The sequence below is a fragment of the Vipera ursinii genome (genome assembly GCF_947247035.1).
Source record: "Vipera ursinii genome assembly, chromosome: 2".
In the NCBI taxonomy this organism is placed as follows: Eukaryota; Metazoa; Chordata; class Lepidosauria; order Squamata; family Viperidae; genus Vipera; species Vipera ursinii.
This window is the reverse complement of record NC_139513.1, coordinates 241,969,852-241,988,728: the sequence shown is the minus strand read 5'-3', so window position 1 is coordinate 241,988,728 and position 18,877 is coordinate 241,969,852. Positions and strand designations below refer to the sequence as shown.

The window sequence follows — 18,877 nt, the reverse complement described above, 5'->3', positions numbered from 1 at the left end:
GTATTTGTTTCACTTTGCCTATCCCAAAGAGAAATCTCTTGAGTCATTTAAAACCAAACTCACCTCACAGACTGGACAGAGAGTGCAATCATCATGTGAGTAAGAGGCCTGTCCCTGTCCTCCCCCATGTTGTGGTTAAGCCCCATGGAAGTTGCTAGATTTCAGAAGAGCTGAACCAAACTTCTCTAATTCATTGCCTTCTCAGATTTTGGGAGCAAAGCCATCCTTGAACATTGTAGCAGCCTGATCCGGTTATATTTCATACTGGAAGTTCCGGCCAGGTACACATGATCAGTTCATCCAAAATCAGGCACAGGAGCAGTATACAAAGATCCACCTTTCAAGCCTCTGAGCATCTTGACTCTAGGAGAATTATGGCTTTAAGAAGCTAAGAAGCATGCTGAACTGTCCTAGCCAAACAGTACTAGCAAAGCAGTTATGGATATGAGTTCATCTTGGGTCCCCTCCAAATATTGGAGAATCGATCAACATTGATTTTCAAAGACCAGAAATCTACACAGAGGCTGCAAAAGTAATATACTCTTCCACCTGTCCTCAATCCAGAAATGCCGTCTATATTTCTTTATCTGCCCAAATGAAGTTATCCCTATGCAAAATTTGCTATTTATTTTTTTACCAACGTGGATATGAATGCTCTATATTGTAATTTTTTCTCACTTTTTGCTATGTCACGAAGCCTCTAAAAATCCTAACCTTCTGTATAGTAGCATGAGTCTCTGGTTTCTTTTTGTGGCTTCTCCTTCTATAGCTTAAGGTGAATTCCTTCTTCAATCCTCCTCTTTTCCAACTGCCACTTTTTGAACCTTCTCCCATTGAATTGAATGTGCTCCTCCAGATATCCCTGGCTTTTCTTTCACTGAACAGAATGTGCCAAATTCTCAAGTTAACACTGCCTCTTATTTGACTATTTTGCTTAGTAGCTTCATTTTTCTTGGTGTAAAGGCCTTCCTCAGGCCTTAGATCCTAACCTTAAGCCATTCAGCTATTGCTGAAAATTGGTCCTGCTCACACTTTTTCCCCCTTTCCCAAATAATTCTGTAGAGCCATCAGCTTCAAAGAAATTCACTTTTGTGCATTCACTTTTGTTGATAGGTGCAGCTAGGCAACATGTTAGAGACAAAGAAAGGGATGTCCATTACCGTAGCAACATCAGATGCTAACATACTAAATAAGTAAGAAAAGCCCTATTAAGACCTAGTGCTTTGCTTCTGTTAATTCTTCAGCGTACTCAGAGGAATCATTAAGTAGAGGTTTAAAGACTGAGCGATTTCGAGGTAAGCCCAAGCAACAGCAAACATGGAGTGGAGAAATGCAAATGTTAGTAGAAGGTGAGTTCAGCTACTGAATTCCTATTTTTTTATTATAAGATTGGACTATTCGAATTACTATTAGTTATTAAACAAAAACATTTTTATGAAGGATAAAAATAATGCAGATATATAGTTAGCTGTCATGTTATGTTGGTTTAATGCCAGATTTCAGGGTCATGAAATTCAGGTTCCTGCTTGTTTTTTGGTATTTTTAATTTCATTTATATATATCAGCGTTTCCCAACCTTAGGAACTTGAAGATGCGTGGACTTCAACTCCCAGAATTCCCCAGCCAGCTTCAATTCTGGGAGTTGAAGTCCACGCATCTTCAAGTTCCTAAGGTTGGGAAACGCTGATATATATATTCAAATTGGAACATAATTAAATATAATTCTATTTGGTGAAGCTGTTGCAAATTACAGGAGATATTTTTGAAAAATCACAAGCTGTCAAAAACACAGATGCTTTGCTAATTAACAAGAAAATTATCATAAATGTGTCTAATTTTATGAATGTATAAACTTAGAAATGGATACTTTCTTATGCTCCCAGTATTTCTAATTGGCCAAAAGTTTGGTATAACACCTCTCAGAGAATGAGCTGCAATGACTCTGACTACTGATAGTAACTATGAATGCTAATTAGCTTATATAAAAGCTGTTTTGCTTTACTGATTCTTAGTTATTATACATAATCATATTGGATGGAATGGTTCCTATTACTGCTCTATTTATTTGACCCTTAAAACTTTAGCAAAGGCTAGTGGAAAACTCATGGAACAGAAATTTCACAGTTACAAAAATGAAGATTAAGAAATAGCATGATGAAGGCACCGTACTATGAAATCATCACTGCTCAATTGGGGCAAATATAAGCATGATTCAGTAGCTACGTTCTCTGGCACAATCCTCTGCTATCATATAAGAATTAAAGAATAAGAACTCTTATATTCTATCATTCTATCAAAACAGGGAAACAAATGTTTAAAGCAGGGGATCTTAACAAGTTAATATAAATTGTTAAATTGTTAAAGGGCAAATGGAAAAATATGAAATCGCTCCAACTACATATACTTTGTCAGAAAAGCCTTGTGGTGCAGCTTTTAAAATAGTAATGGGGATGGTTGGCCTCAGGGGATTCTGAAGGCAAATGTTATGACTATCAAAATAAATGGCTGGAAGTATTTAGAGGGAGCAGAAGACAGGAGAAAGCTGATAATGAGGGATCTGAATAAGTGAAAACTGCTGGAATGAACATTAAGACATAAATGAATGGACATATATATCACCCTAATGCTGAATCTTTGAAGGAATAGTGGAACTATAATTTGGCTTGGCACATGGACAGATGATCCCTAGAATCGTTCTCATCTAATTTGGGAGGGGCTGAAGACATATGTAGGGTATAAAATGAGTTCACCGTATTGTGAAATGCTGATAATTTTGTTTTCATATTACTTTGGGTCTTTAGCATACCTGCAAATTGGACAACAATAAGTTATCTTCTTCATTGTTCTGCTGGTATTGCTATGTCCTGCTTACAGTAGTTAAAAATATGTTGCAACTGAATGAGTAATAAGTCAGCCCTTAAACACAGCTAGCACTGTGGGGGTAGGAAAGTTCTGAACTATTTCTAAATTCATATAGAAATCCCATAAGAAGCAAGAGGCTAATGCTGGCAGTTGGGTGTGCAGAGTGTCCTAGCTGGAGGAAACAGCAAGTAGATATGATTGAAGAAGAAAAGGCAGTCAATTCCACACAAATATTGTCAGTTCCAAGTAATTTTGTATCTCTGTGATGTGAACACATTTCTTCTGTTTGAGAACTGTATCAGTTTAGTTCCAACTCTGTTGCAGTGTGCTTAAAGACATAGTAAAACTTACTCCTATAATACTGCAGGCTTGTGGATCTTCTGAGAAACTAATTTCCTCATTTGCAGGAATTCCTGGTTTGACTCACTTCCCAGTTCCTTATCTTGCTCTCTGTCCTTTTCAAGGGCTGCAACAGCTTGATATAGTTTCAATTATCCCTCTTAGGAACCAGTAGGTCATTTTTTAGAGAAGAAAATAAAATACGGATGTGGATGGAAGATGTTGTTTGAAGATGGGTAGATTATCTTCAAACAAGTTATGAAGGAATAAAGAAGTTCCCTAACCTATTCATCAGTACTTTAATGTTGATGTAGTTATTTACTTCTAAATGACCCAATAACCATAATATCCAGGGCACTGAGTTTGCTTATGCAATATAAAATAAATAAGTAAATATTGGAAAGATATTCCAATTTCATTAATTGGCTGAGTTCTCATTATATTTTCAGCCTAACCAAGAGATCCCATGGACTACAGAAAAGATATAGCTAATTAATCCCCAAGATGGAGTCTTTAACCAGCTATTACCTTTATACTCACTAGTGATAATCATATGACATTTTCCACAAATCACTGAAAAAATGTTGCATCAGAATTCCCAGATCATTGTTGACAACATAGAATCATGATTTCTAACTATCAATTACTGTTAATAGTCAAGCCTGAGAATAACAGAAGTCCTGCTTAGGAAAGAAAAAGCTTTTCCCAGGGTCAAACTCTGCCAAACTGGAACACCTAGATCATACCTGCACACAGACACAAGAATGAGTCACTGGATTTTTCAATGTTGACTAGTTGTTTTTATTTAGAAAAGCAGGCAGAGGGTACTCAAAATTCTATTAGGGCAGTTGCTGTGAGGAAGAGATATTTATTTCTTCTTATGGCTTCTCCAGTCTAAACTGCTCACTATAAATCTGTCCAATTAGTGCTTAAACCATTTATTTACTTAACATACTGCTTAAATGAGCAAAGCTAAAAAAACAGGAATACACAGGATACTTCCATCTTCCTGCAATAATCCTTGGGGTATGAATAAAACAAGTAGAACTCTTTCTGTTGATGCCTAAGGGACTCATTATTTAGTCCGGAAAAGCTAAGTTTTAATGATGATTATTAAGCACAAGAATATTTTCCAGAGGAGTAAGGCATATATTCACCGTTTGTTTGATGATTCACTATAGTGAAAAATCTTGGAACTCTGAAACTTCCAGAAAAAAATAAAATCAGAAAGAAAGAAAGAAAAATGTTACAATGAAATGTTAGAAATTCTGCATGTTTTGTTCTGGCTACAATGTTACTAGGTACTTGATATAATAAAACATTGTAATTATTTTCCATCTTGCTTTTAAGTAAAATGCATGACAGTTTTGGCTGTCAAAACCCTTTTTTAACCACTTCCTATAAAAACCAAACCAGTGGGGTTTTTTTTCCTTTTTTTTTGGGGGGGGGGGGGCTGGACCAGACAGGATTTTCTTAAAGTGGCTTAGAGTCAAACCAACAGGAGCAGAGGACAGAAGCAATTTAAATATTCAATGAAGGTATGCCCTGATGGAGGAAACAAATATTCTCATATAAATATGCACGAGGTTACCTCCAAAACCAAATCATGAAACCAATAAAATAGACTTTTTGGAAAGCTGTTGACTTACTGGATGTATAGAAAATACACGGACGTGGTGGCTCAGTGGGTTAGGATGCTGAGCCTGCCGATTAGTAGGTCGGCAGTTTGGCGGATCGAATCCCGAGTGCCACGTAACAGAGTGAGTGCCTGTTACTCGTCCCAGCTTCTGCCAACCTAGCAGTCCAAAAGCACATAAAAATGCAAGTAGAAAAATAGGGACCACTATGGTGGGAAGGTAACAGCGTTCCATGCCCCTTTGGCATCTAGTCATGCCAGCTACATGACCACGGAGACATCCTCTTCAGCTTTGAAAGGGAGATGAGCACCGGCCCTAGAGTTGGAAATGACTAGCACACATGTGCGGGGGAACCTTTACCTTTTTATTGAAAATACACAGGAACAAAACAATAAAGATAATGTTTAAAAGGCCATGGCTTGTTTTTCTAGGTTCAAGTGGAGAAAATTAGGTCTCTTTTTATCAAAAGAAGTAAAAAAAAATAGTTTTAAGCCTAAGATATCATTTTATTATGAGATGCAATAAATATAAAGCATCCCCTTCTGACAGCATTTGGATCACCTCCTCTATTCCTATAAACTCTTATTTGGAGCCAGTAAGTCTATTATTTTAAATTTATTTCCATTGCAAATGTATATTTTTTGAATCAAAGCCACCAGTTAGGATTTCTAAATGTATTAAGTATTGTATGAAGGAAAAATGATGACCTTATATAGCTATTTAGTTTTCTCCTAACATTAAAAGAAACAATACTTCACCTTGCCTTTATAAAGAAAAGTCTGAATTACTTTTAAAGACATATATGTTACGCAACTGATTGAGAACATAATAGTCAGTTTTCAAATTTATGAATATGAACTTACAAGTCACTTCCAACTTGGCAGAAAGAAAAAAAAGACCACATGGTGTAATCTCACAATAAAACATAAATCTATTCTGTATCCCATTGAGAACTTTGAAGTCCAATAATAGACATTACCATCAAGTTGTTTACTTTTTCTCTTCTAAAATGATCTTCAGCAAAATGATATAATTAATTCAGCATTCTTTTTTTCCAGAACCTACAGTATTGTTTAAAACTACCTTAAATGGTAAACAGCTTGGTCGATCTTGATATGCATCGATTCATGCAAATTGGAGTGATGGACCAAATCTTAGCAGGCTGAAAACAAGGTATATTTTCCATTGTTTCTTCCTAGTGTTCTCTAATAAATCTCACATTTTCCTTCTCCATGACCTAAACATCTTAGCATTTTGTAACCCTGTGAAGCCCTTAGATTCACGGCATGTTTCACTATATCCATTTCATTGTTACCATCCCTAGTAAAGTTTCATGGTGAGAGAAAAAAAGGGTACTGTGATATATAAATATTTCAAATGAGTTATTTCTTCTAGTGAATATTCAAGGAACAACCTACTAGAATGGTGTTACCTGCCTTATTAAAATCCATCTACTACAGATGACAGATTGTTTCATATTTTATGTTGTGCGGCAGATGAAATCTGCAGGTCAAGGTGTTGGAGATCTTCAAATTCATTATGAATGTGCTAAAATCTACTTAACACAAATGCTGTAATGTTGACAATCATTTTTTGTTATGAATGCAAAATTATACTGCCTAGTATGAAGGCAATGACATGACTTAAAAATTATTCATTAGTGGCCTTTGTAATACAGCATTCAAATACATTCAGGAATATACTGTATATATAGTCAAAATAAATTCCACTGTGGTCAGCTGGCCTGCTTCCAGGCATGACAGGAGTGCAATAATGATATGTTTTAAAACCATTTTTTTTACTTAATTTGGTTTATTTTACCTTTTTCAAAAATGTATTTTCAAAAAACATTAAAGCATGTTTATATATTTCTTTTCAGAATTAAAAAGGATACTTCCCCAAAAAACAGAAAATCAACCCCACACACACACACATAGAAACTAACATTAAAACACCACAGCACTGCAAATGTAGTCAGATTTCTCTCAGTTACCCTTTAAGATTAGATTTTCTGATATTTTTTTATCCCAAAGAACTCCATAGTATTTAAAAATCAACTGAAAGACAACCACAGAGAAGATTAAGTCCAAACAAGCACTACTACTTATGTCCAGAGAGACTGTAATGGAATATTATAACTTTCATGGAAACAGCTTTAATGAAAAAGACTTTGAGCAAACATCATAAAACTCTGCCAAATTCTGGAAAACCCATTACTAATGTCCCTAGCAGATTGTCTTCAAAACAGACCTCAACCTCCATCGGGTCAGAGCTTCCTGCACTTTCACCAGATATAGTGAGTTTAAATTCTGTTGTTAAAACAAATCCTGGAAAGAAGAGGCCCAAAACTGTGACAGTATCAAAAAAATCAAATGTTGGAAGCATGTCTCAGGATCAATGGGATCGACCAGTTATTCCACCAAGAAGACCAGGCTTAAGGGTGTGCTATATCTGTGGCAAAGAGTTTGGTTCAAAATCTCTTCCTATTCATGAGCCAAAATGCCTGGAGAAGTGGCATATTGAAAATGACAAACTACCAAAACATCTCAGGAGAGCACCACCAGTAAAACCTCAGGCTCTTCCTGGAAAATCTTCTGGTATAGTGGCTGAAAATGAAGCAGCAGCTCAAAGTTTTCAAGCTCAGCTCCAGCCCTGTCAAAACTGTGGTCGCACTTTCCTCCCAGATCGCCTCCTTGTACATCAAAAGAGTTGCAAACTGAAGTCTAATCCAGGTTCTTCAAACTCCAAATTGCTTACGTCTACAGGTTATGGGGCATCATCATCAGACAAGGTAAATGAGAAGGCATCATACCTATGAAAGAGGCCCCATTGTTCTCATGTGCAGACTTCAAGATGATATTCTACTGGAATTGAAGTTAATGGTAAAAGCTTCACTCTTGATTTCAGTCATGCTAGGGTCTTATTTCAGAAAATATAAATACATATTTTACATTATAAGCAAATGGCAGCAACAACACAATCTTAGAAGTACAGATCAAGACCTGTTTCTATAGGACAAGGGTGGGCAATTAATTTTCCCAAAGGACCAAATACAAAACTGGGACTCTGGTGGAGGGCTAAATCAATAGGGCCACCCTTCAGCCACTGCCACCACAGCCCCCAACACTGTGGGACAGACTGGGACAAGCAAAGGGCCAGATGTGGCCCGCAGGGCATAGAATGTCCAGGTCTGGTCTAGGACAAAATAAGAAGAGAGGTACAATCATACTATTTCATTTTGACAGAATACTCAGCATAACAGCTTGTTCTTTTGTAGCAATGTATGTGAATATAAAAGTTAACAGGAACCACATAGAACATTTTGCAATTTGAAATTGCTGTAGCAATGCTAGGATAAAGACCAAAATTTTTCAAAAGGTAGATTGTTCTGAAACAAATTAATGTAATGTAATGTAACTTCTTCTTATGATGGAAATAATTTAGATCTTTTCATGTGTCCTAGGTGCTAGATTAGTATATGTGTGGCAGGGCAGTGCAGAGGTATGTAAGTTGCTTCTTGCAGAGTATGCAAGTAATCCTTCATGAGCTTGTCCTTTAACTGTGATTTACAAAAATTTAGATAAGAAAATATATTCCTTAAACGTCCTCTAGGGATACAGCAACAGCTATGAGCATCAGCTAAATATTGAATTTATTAAGGTTTCATCTCTATGTTTCCTCAGGCTGAATGTGCACAGGGAAAAAAATAAATTTAAAGATTTAGCTACTATTTTAGGACTTTTTTTTCCTTTCAGAAAAAAAATCAAAAATATTTATTTTGCTTCTCCAAAGAAATAATAACTTTTCTTTGTAATGGAGTAAGGTAGAATGGACAGACATGTCAAACTAGTGACATCACATGATGTCGCACAACGTATTGGAGCTTTTTCTCCGTTGCCGGCAATGGGGTGGGCGCAGTTTTGGGATGACGCGTCCGGCCCACTTGCCGGCAGTTTGACACCCCTGGGCTATAATATGATTATGTCATCTACTTAAAATATTACTACTAATAACATTATGATCATCAGATATATAGAGTTCTTTTTTAAGAAAAGTGTTTACATGCTGAAACAGACCTAGGGAATGGATAGTAAAAAAAGTATACAGAAGAAAATAAAACATGGGAAGGTTAAAGATTAACAGTTCACAAAAACATTTTTGGTTCATGTATATGACACAGACATTTATTCTCTATACAACTGAGTTAATTATTTCTCTGTTTAATCTTTAGCTAATAGCTAAAGTTTAATAGCTAATAGGTATCATCACTGGATGAAATTCTGCAAATCAATTTTTTTCCCTTCATTGTTTGCAAAGTTATAATTGGCCAGTTTGTATAATGTTTTAAGACACCAAGCTAGCAGGTCAGGAGACTGTGAGTTCTAGTCCCACTGAGGCTTAAAGCCAGCTGGGTAATCTTGAGCCAGTCCCTTTCTCTCAGCCCTAGGAAAAAAGCAATGGCCAACCAATTTTAAAATTGTAAATGAACATGTTGACGCAGCACCCAAAATATTACCTGAGGCCATTCAATTAGGCTAAATAGTGAGAGATTCAGCAGAACATTGTTAAAGTATGGAATTCACTCCCACAAAAATATCCATGGACAGGAAAATGAAGAGGGAGAAGGGATGCAATGATCTGTGATCATAAGTTCCCTATAGTTGGCCCACAGGGAGTAGATTCCTGGTCCTGGAAAGACGACCTATCAGAATCAAGCAGGTCTCCACTGATATTTCTAAAGCACAGCATCCAGTTTTTGCCAATTATTCACCTAGTTTAAGCTTGTAAACTTCTTTAAGGCTAGAGTGATTCTCGGGACTCTATGGAATATAATGCTACGGAATGTGGCAAAAAGATCCCTTGCTAGAGGATTAGTTTTCCCACTAGGGCAAATCCACAGTTGCATATATTGAATGCTAAATAAAAAGATTTGAAATATTCCATTATCTTTTTTGTCAGGCTTTAATACCTTATAAACTTTTAAGAGTTTGGGGTGCTTTTCACAATCAAATCCTTATATGGAGTAGGCTCAATTCAAAGTCAAAACCGCAAATGCAAGTAGAAAAATAGGGACCACTACGGTGGGAAGGTAACAGCGTTCCATGCGCCTTTGGCGTCTAGTCATGCCGGCCACATGACCACGGAGACGTCCTCGGACAAGCGCTGGCTCTTCGGCTTTGAAACGGAGATGAGCACCGGCCCCTAGAGTTGGAAATGACTAGCACGCATGTGCGGGGGAACCTTTACCTTTACCTTCACAGTCAAATCCTTACATGGAGTAGGCTCAATTTAAAGTCAAAACCGCAAAGGTTTCAGACAGAAATTTCAAAGAAATCAAAGAAATAGTAGCATCATATTTAGAAACAAACAGAGTGTAAACAACAGAATCTAGAATTCAGTAACTCAGGTTAGTACTAAGCCAAAATCAAGCACTTGTAGATGCACTTGTAGATCTAGCAATGACTGGTCCTTAACTGAGAGCTTTGCTCCCAGAACTAATGAATCTGCACAAAATTCAGTCAGAAGCAATTAGTGTTTTCTTTTACTACCATACCTTGGGGATCCTTACTCTCCAGACTGAGCTAGATTCTTAGATGTACATTCCTTTACTAAATTGTTTGAAACTGCACCCATGGCATCTATACTAACTTAAAATAAGAGGTAATTTGGCTTGATTCACTGATTTGCATGGGAAATTTTCAGGAATAAATGAATTGGAGACCCACCCATAGGGTCCTTCTATAGCAGTCTTTTTCAAACATGGCAATTTTAAGATGTGTGGACTTCAGCTCCCAGAATTCCTCAGCAAGCTAGCTGAGGCATTCTGGAAGTTAAAGTCCACGCATCTTAAAATTGCTAAGTTTGAAAAACACAGTTCTAAGGACTGCCCTGATAATGTCTCTCACTGAACAATAGAGGAACAACATTAATTACAGGATAGAACAGAAAATATGCAGTCCTAGCTGTGGGAATGAGTCAGCATTTTAATCAGAAAGGGAAAACAATATGGAAGGTATTTAAACTCAGTTTTTGAGAGTTTCACGAGGAGCATCTTAACAAAAAATGTAGGGGAAATAATTTCATATTCTTGGATTAAGGAAATAAAAATCTTTCTGCTTCAGCAATTTCCTGTAAGGCATACTTTTCTTCACTGCTTTTGTTCTGTCTTTCTTTAACCTTCTCAACCCTTTAAAATCATAGGATATATTAAACTGCTATCAATCATAACTCTATTCTTAAAGTTAATGCTGGTCCCCATATAAGACCAATAAAATTTAAAAAAAATGCTCCACTGAATTTTTATTCAAGGCCTGATGTATTCCCAAGTAAGTCTTTTCTGATATGTAGAGAAAGCCAGTTTCTCTGTTATGAGCTTGTTAATTCGATATAATTGTTTTGTTATGCATTGCTAAGAATATAAGGGCTCATTTGAATTAACCAAGCTTGATTGCACCTCAAAAAACAGTCTAAAGCAGTGTTTCTCATCCTAAACAACGTTAAGATTAAAACTGCTGAAATTAAAAAAACAAAGCTTGCTTGCCTAAGCTGTGCAGGTCTGTTTGGATATCCTGCTTCTTGAATTCTGCTTTGGACAGCTTTTTGGTATGGGAAACATAAGCATTCCAGAGATTAATATTCTTTCAGTGAGGAAAAACGCTGTGATCTTCCATGGAAACTTTTTCCTACTTCCTGCCTTGATTGCTACTAAATACTTCTAATGTCTTGTTTTGATGCTCTTCTTGTCAATATATGGCAACCACTTAATTCCCTTGGCTCTGTTTCCTGACTATCAGATACTGCCATCTGCTGCTTTTCTCTGTTGTATGTCTTCTTACAAAATAAAAATACACTTTGTTTCTGGTATTTCCTGTCACTATTCATCGAAAATTGAAGTATTTCTATGTCCTCACTGCAATTGAGGGGCTAATATATCCTGTGTTTGCCCTCCGTGTTAGTGCACATAAGAAACACAACCAGGAGTACTAGCTTTGTCTTAACTGTAACAGAATAATAACAGAACATAAAATACAGTGGTACCTTAGTACTCAATCACTTTGAAATTCATCAGATTTGGTAAATGCATTTCGATGCAAATGTTTTACTCATTATTTGTTTGGTACTCAACACAAAAGCTAGAACTTGTTGGTATAAGCTGCCTTGTGACTTATTACATTATTCCTTATGGGAAAAATTGTTTGGTACTCATCATTTCTGGTATTCATCGCACCTCTTAGAACCAATTAATGATAAGTACCAAGGTACCACTGTAAAAGAAGAGGTACATTAACAGAATCTTGCAAGACCAAAAGTATTTCTCCCCTCCTTTCCTTTTAGTCTCTGAAAATCTAGGAAGAGTCCCTTCTGATACATTTCTCACGCCCTCCCTCATTCTGTGGGCTGACATATCTTTTACACGCAGGTTGGGTAGTATGCAGCTCTCCCTCCTATCACCCAAGGTCAATCTCACATACCATTACACCCTGAAAGACATATTTGAATTCCAGTACAACTACATCATTTTAAAAAATGAAGCCACAAAGGCTTCATTTTCCCCCCAGTTTCCAGTGGGATAGTTCTGTTACTCTGATGCATTAAAACTGCCAAAGAATTTGGCAACATCTAAAAATATTTATTAAGGCATAGGGTATTCTGGACATTATGATCATCAGATGTATGGCGTTCTCTTCTAAGAAAAGAGTGTACACACTCAAACACACCTAGGGAATGGATTAAAAAAAGAAGTGGAGAGAGAGAAATAAAATACAGGAAGGTCAAAGACTGACAATTCATAAAACCATTTTCGGTTCACGTATACTGTATGACACAAACATTCATTCTCTATAGGGCTGAGTGAATTATTTCTCTGTTTAGCTAATAGCTAGATTTATCATCACTGGATACCATTCTTCAAATCAAATTCTTTTCACTGTATTGTTTGCAAAGTTACTATTCTGAACAAATGTTGGGGTAACATTAGGGTGGGGAACATAAATACCTGGTCAATTTAGTGAGTGCTAACAAAGGGAAGAACCCTTTTCTCTAACTGTGCTGGGCAATCAGTTTTTGAAACTGAATAAAATTGAATAAAGATGGAATCTTAACCCTTGGCTACGTACCAATTTCAGCAATGTTTTCCACCTAAATCATTATTTTTTATTAAATCCTTAAGAAAAAAAATGATACAGGACCAGAAAACTGTGAGCTTTGAAAGAAAGCAGATTTCCAAGGATTTGAATACCTTAAGTATATCATTGTATATTAAGTCTGAGAATAATTCCCCACAGCATTTTAAACAATTGACCAGATAACTGCAAGGTTCTGCAATTTGTGGCAGTCCCATTTTGACATCATGACACAACTGACATTCCGTACACAATTCCCATCATCTGTGGGTTGATATTGTAATGCATATGATTTTTTTAAATTCATCCCCACCTCCCAAATTTGCCATGCAAGGGCTAAAACTCCAGAAAATCAATATATACATTTAACAATAAAAATAATTTTGACTCTGAAGCAGGACCTTAAGGCTTTGAGTAGCCTGGAGGCAGAAAGTTCATCTATGAATTCTTCCCACAATTTTCTCATTTTTTCCCCCCTGCTGAAGTCAATAATCCAATAATCAGGAAAGGGGGGAGCTGGAATCCCAAAACAAATTAACTCTTAGCATTATATTTTAACCAATTGATTTGCTGCCTTGAATGAATAATATTGAACCATTGGATTCTTTCAAATATTGAACTATTGAACTTCATGATGTGGAAGGCAGGATGCTTATTTCTACTTTGAAAAGTTCCCATTATCAACCTATTAGCAAGTACATTGGTTAAAATGTGTTTTCGTTTTTGCCACTCAAAGGTAGTTTTGAATCTTTTCTATTTTTAATATCTGGGGACTATTTCACATCTTGGGGGGGGGAGGCCATATAATCTAACAAAAGAACTCCTTGCATTTATAAAATCTTCTCTTATCTCTCCAGGTTAAAGACTCCAGTTAGGATAGGGAGATCTGCTCCAGCAGATGTTAAGAAGGTTTGCTATAGTTCATTTGAATCAGTTAATACAATGCAAGGGGCTAGCAACTTTTTCAAATATCATGTTGAGGGAGGGCTGTTCAATTTTGACATAGTTGGTCTCTTTGACCCCTCTTTCAAACCAGCAGTCCTCTCTGTCTAAAATGTGAACTTTGCTGTCTTCAAAAGAATGGCCTTGATCTTTTAAATGCAGATGGACTGCTGAATCTTGTCCTGATGGGTTTGTTCTCCTATGTTGTGCCATGTGCTATTGAATATACATCCTTCCATTTCCCAATATCCAGTCAGAGTTGAAGAAGCTTCTTGGATGAGAAGCGGAAAGTTTTCAAAGAAAAACAAGTCCAGTTGCCTCTTGAAAAAGCACCTTTGGGGCAACTATGGCCTGGAAGATTGAGAATCTCCATAGCATTGGCATATGTGCCCCAGCACATTTTAAATGACTAAAATCTGACCATATCAACTTTCATAATTTTGGGTGATTGTACCCAGGCCCCAAACCAAAACAATGCATGGCAATTCTTCCAATCTGAGTTCTTTATTGTCTCACACCTTTAGACAAAATCTTGCCAGACCAAGGACCCTACTATTTGCATTTACAATATATTTTGTGAGCTATTATGGAGGAGATGTCTTCACCCTCTTTCTCTCATACATTATATCTGGGCTAAGTTGCCTCTTACTCCTCTGCTATGCAACTCTTCCCTTCTGGGGATCCTACTTCCTTACTACATTACATATTCTGAAATCTCACCTCAGCCCAAATCTTATGAGATTTGAGAATGCCAATGTCTCAAAAGACTGGATTACTTAGTGACATTTCAGTTATTTTTATTTCATTTTAATGAAAATAAATTTGAACTGAATGTTTTTATTAAGCTAAAATTATTGTTTCAATTATTTGAAGTTAATGGGGAGGATGCAATTGCCATCTTGGAAATGTTGCAGGAATTTTAGACAAATATAAATCAATCCAGATTTAGTACTAATCAGAGAACAAACTTTTACAAGTTGTTATGCAGACTAGGACAGGATCCCCAACCCCTGAGCTGCAGCCCACTATTGGGCTATAAGCCATTTGGAACCGGGCCACGGAAGTGGCAGGTAAGCATGCACACGCATCCCCACTTGCACTCCATTTGCATAAGGACGGATGCCATCACTGGACCATTGCCTCTCCCCCTCTCCTGACAGTCCACAAAGCTGGAAAGGTTGGGGAACTCTGAACTAGGAGTATCTTGAGAGTGCTGTAAAGCACAATGTATAAGTGCTATCTTGAGGGAAGAGTCAAAAAAGTCAAGCAGACAGCTCAGTTCATGACCAAAGCCTGTCCCTTTTTTATGTGTGTCACATGCTTGACATCCATCAAAATGGGCCAGGGCTTCATTCACCTGGTTGCAGTTGTTATATTACATCTCCTACAGACACATAACCCACTTGAAAGCTTGGCAAATCAGCCAGCTGCCCAGAGATTCATGGTAACTGGTACAAATATTTATCTATGAATTAGAAATTGTCAACCTTTGAATCCATGTTTTGTAGATATTAAAATACCTTATCATGCACTTTGGAGCTTGCTTTTCTAACTCATTTTCAGTAGAAGTCTCTTTAATGCAACATTACTCCCTTCCTGCAATTTAATTTGTTTTAAGAGTTCAATTGTCTTTTCACTGCATTTGTTGTTTGCAGTCTCCCATGATAAGGCGGCCTCCTACAGTTATTTGTTACATTTGTGGCCGTGAGTATGGAACCCATTCCATAAGCATTCATGAGCCACAGTGCCTGAAAAAATGGCATATTGAAAACAATCAACTGCCAAAGCATTTGAGAAGACCTGAACCTGTAAAGCCAGTTGTCAGTTCCATAGGAGGTAAGTTGCAAACAAGCAAACCAAGCAGATGCTGGTTAGGGATGAAGGACCACATTTTAGGATGAAACCAGTTTGAGAAAGGCTGCACCAAATTCTCTGGCAAGCATGAGATCCATGGCCTCACAGTGCCACTATTGCCATGACAGTATGACTTCTAGAGTAGGTTTCAAAGGCATCAGCAAATTTCAACAGGTACTCTTCAGACTGCACAGTAAATATCTTGGAAATTTAAATTAAATGCTTCCATTATTTGTGTTTGCAACCACATTGAAGAAGCAATAATAAAAAGTTAAAACTTTTTATATGGAATGGACATTCATATGGATCAAGAAGCAGTCATAACATAATTGAGAACTTGTGTGATACAGATCCCAGAAAAATTCCAAAATACTTTATTCAGTGTGTTTTTTCTTCCGTAACTATAATATATATTTAAAACTAAAAAACAGATTATTTTTAAAAAGTTAGACAGTTTGATACGAGCATAGCAACCTCCTCTTCAAAATACTTAATAAAAACTATGGAAAGATGATAATTTTGGGGGAACTAGGGAATGGAATCCTGGCCAAATCTTACACCTTGAACATTTGCCCAGATCTATGAAGTTGTCTGGATACTGGGAGACTTCCAGAAGTAGAATAGTGGAATTTATTGTAGATCCCATGGCTGTCTTTGAAAAATCAGCGGTGGGTTTCACCTAAGCATCTATCTTTAACAGACCTTCCTGCAAATCTAAGCAGACTGATTGTTGCTTTAAAAAATTTGAAAGTCATATGAAGAGCTGGTTCTTTCTGTGCACCACTATTCATACCTGAATTGTTTTAGCTATTAAACATAGGAATGGAAGTTTGGGGGGGCTACAGGAAAGACATTCACAGATTTCTAGCAAGCCTATGCAACTTCAGAACAACCTTAATTTATGAAAGGATCAGTTTGGATTTTTGCATCAGTTCAGAAAAAGTACATTTTCACTTATCCCTTCAAACCTATCAAACATCTCCATGTTGTTACTATTTTTCCCCCAAACTGTTTCAGACGTGCCTAACTCTATTCAATACTTTAAATTACCATGGAAATTGAATTTAGGAATTTAAATGTACTCATCAAATTGCTTTTGAAATGAACCTCTGAACTGGATACTTAGACTAGGGGTCCCCAACCCCTAGTCAATGGACTTTTAAGATGGGTAGGAACAATCATGCAATAGGTTACCCCAGTTTCACTTTTTCTTTCCCAAAAGGCTCAAACTATATGTGTGATGCAAGAGCTGCATGTAGCAATCCAAATCTCCTTTTCTTTTGCCAGGGCTGGGGTTGGGGGTAATGAAGAGGTGTGGGTCTGGGTCTGGGGGGAAATAGCATACTTAATGTTCTCCTTAATATTCAGCCTTTTTCCCACAACTCTAGTACTTCTGGATTCATACTGGTAAGATAAGTACAAATCCAAAACTTTACACAAGACAGAAAGCTTTAGAGACAACTTCAACAGGGAATGCAACTAAGAGGAAAAAGATTAAGTATTCACTTTCTCCATTCACTTTTTAACTGCAAAATATCCTTTCCCAGAGAGATATTTTGAAAGTAGAAGAAGCCAATGTAGTGCTGCTTCACATTGCTTAATGTTAAATACATGGCACGCACATTCATTTCCTGAAAAGGAGTATAATTGCTGCTGCCAAAAGACTACAGTTGATGTCTCATCTAGGAAAGAGGTATATTAGGAACATACACATTAAAAGATGTAAAGCTTACCCTTATATGAATCATAGTTCAAGAGTATGGCTTCTTATGGAAAAAAGATATAGTTTTGTCTCTGACAGAAATAACCTTTGTTTTCAGGAATTTTGCACTTAGTATCCTCAAATCTAGCTAATGCATTAAAAATTGTGCTTTCACATGCCAGTCCTTTTGAGAAAAGCAAATTATTTGAGATTTCTTTCATCCTTCCCTGCCACAAAGAATGTGAGGTTCTGATGCTACTGGCCTAAACTTCAGCTAAAGGTAGCTTTTTGAAAAAGAAATTGCATTAAATCCCCCTTTCAAATCAAAAGTGGGAACAAAGATGTTGATGCAGATTATAGCATTTAAAATGTATGCCAGCTGCCTTAATCTCTAAATAATTGCAGATAAAACTGTAGCTGAAATTGCTGTGTATGGGAAAGGATACAAAAATGGACTTAACCTGATGTCTGCTGATTTTGCTCTTTGGGTCATTGAGTTAATAGTACTCTGAGTCAGACTGAAGACATTAAAAAAAATGAAATTGGAACTAAGCACAATTCTTTATCCCAAATAGCAAGGGTGAAAAAGTGAGATACTGTAGAGAATACTGCACATTTTTTTCTACATCCTTTGGTTGGATAATATTGGTTCATTAAGTAGGATTTGTTTTTGTTTTTTTTAAAATTTTAAAGACATGTGGTAACACAGTCTATCTGAAAGGTAGTCAAATACGTTAAGAATGTGTAACGCAGCACATGCTGAAATGGTTTCTCCAGAAGTACAAGATTATTCAGTTGTAGTTAGCTTTATGTGACCCCTGAGACAACAAGCAAAATTTTGCTGGGTTTTTCTTCCCTCATAAGGACTATGATTTAGTTAAAACTGAAAGACTCAGTCAACAGGTATTTCCTGAAACTATTTTCCATAAAAACTGAGTATGATTCCCTAGAATGAAAACTGATATTTTCTCTCTTTCAAATTTTTCCAGCAAAAGGTTACTATGATCTTGATGCTTTAAATGAGTCTGCATGGCAAAGTGCCCAGAGCCAGCTAGTTCCATGTGATATTTGTGGCCGTACCTTCCTGCCAGACAGACTGATTGTCCACCAGCGGTCCTGTAAACCAAAGATACTAAAATAAAGCTCTCCTCATGTTAAGGATTTAAAGAACAAAATTGTTCTCTAACCTCTAGAACGAAAGTTTCAACACTGAAGAATCATTGAACTATATAGAATCATTCCAAGTCTGCTCTGCATAAAATTAACATACTATTGATTATGTGAATGACATATGGGACATGAGGCACCTGACAGTATTTTGCAGCAATTATTGATCAGTGGCTTATAAGGACAAAAAGAACCTTCATGGAAACCTCTGCAAGATGGAGCCCTCACAGAAAGGACAGTGGCCTTCACGC

General features: G+C 36.8%; 1 protein-coding gene across 1 annotated transcript; it reads left to right on the top strand.

Annotated features, from left to right (window-relative positions):
• Window positions 1–6,981: 6,981 nt before the first annotated feature.
• ZNF475 (zinc finger protein 475) lies at window positions 6,982–18,864 on the top strand (the record flags this gene model as incomplete). The annotated part of the gene is made up of 3 exons (XM_083355117.1): window positions 6,982–7,629; window positions 15,559–15,739; window positions 18,449–18,864. 3 exons carry the CDS (start codon window positions 6,982–6,984, stop codon window positions 18,598–18,600), a joined length of 981 nt encoding a protein of 326 aa, XP_083211243.1. The 3' UTR covers window positions 18,601–18,864.
• Between the last annotated feature and the right edge of the window lie 13 nt (window positions 18,865–18,877).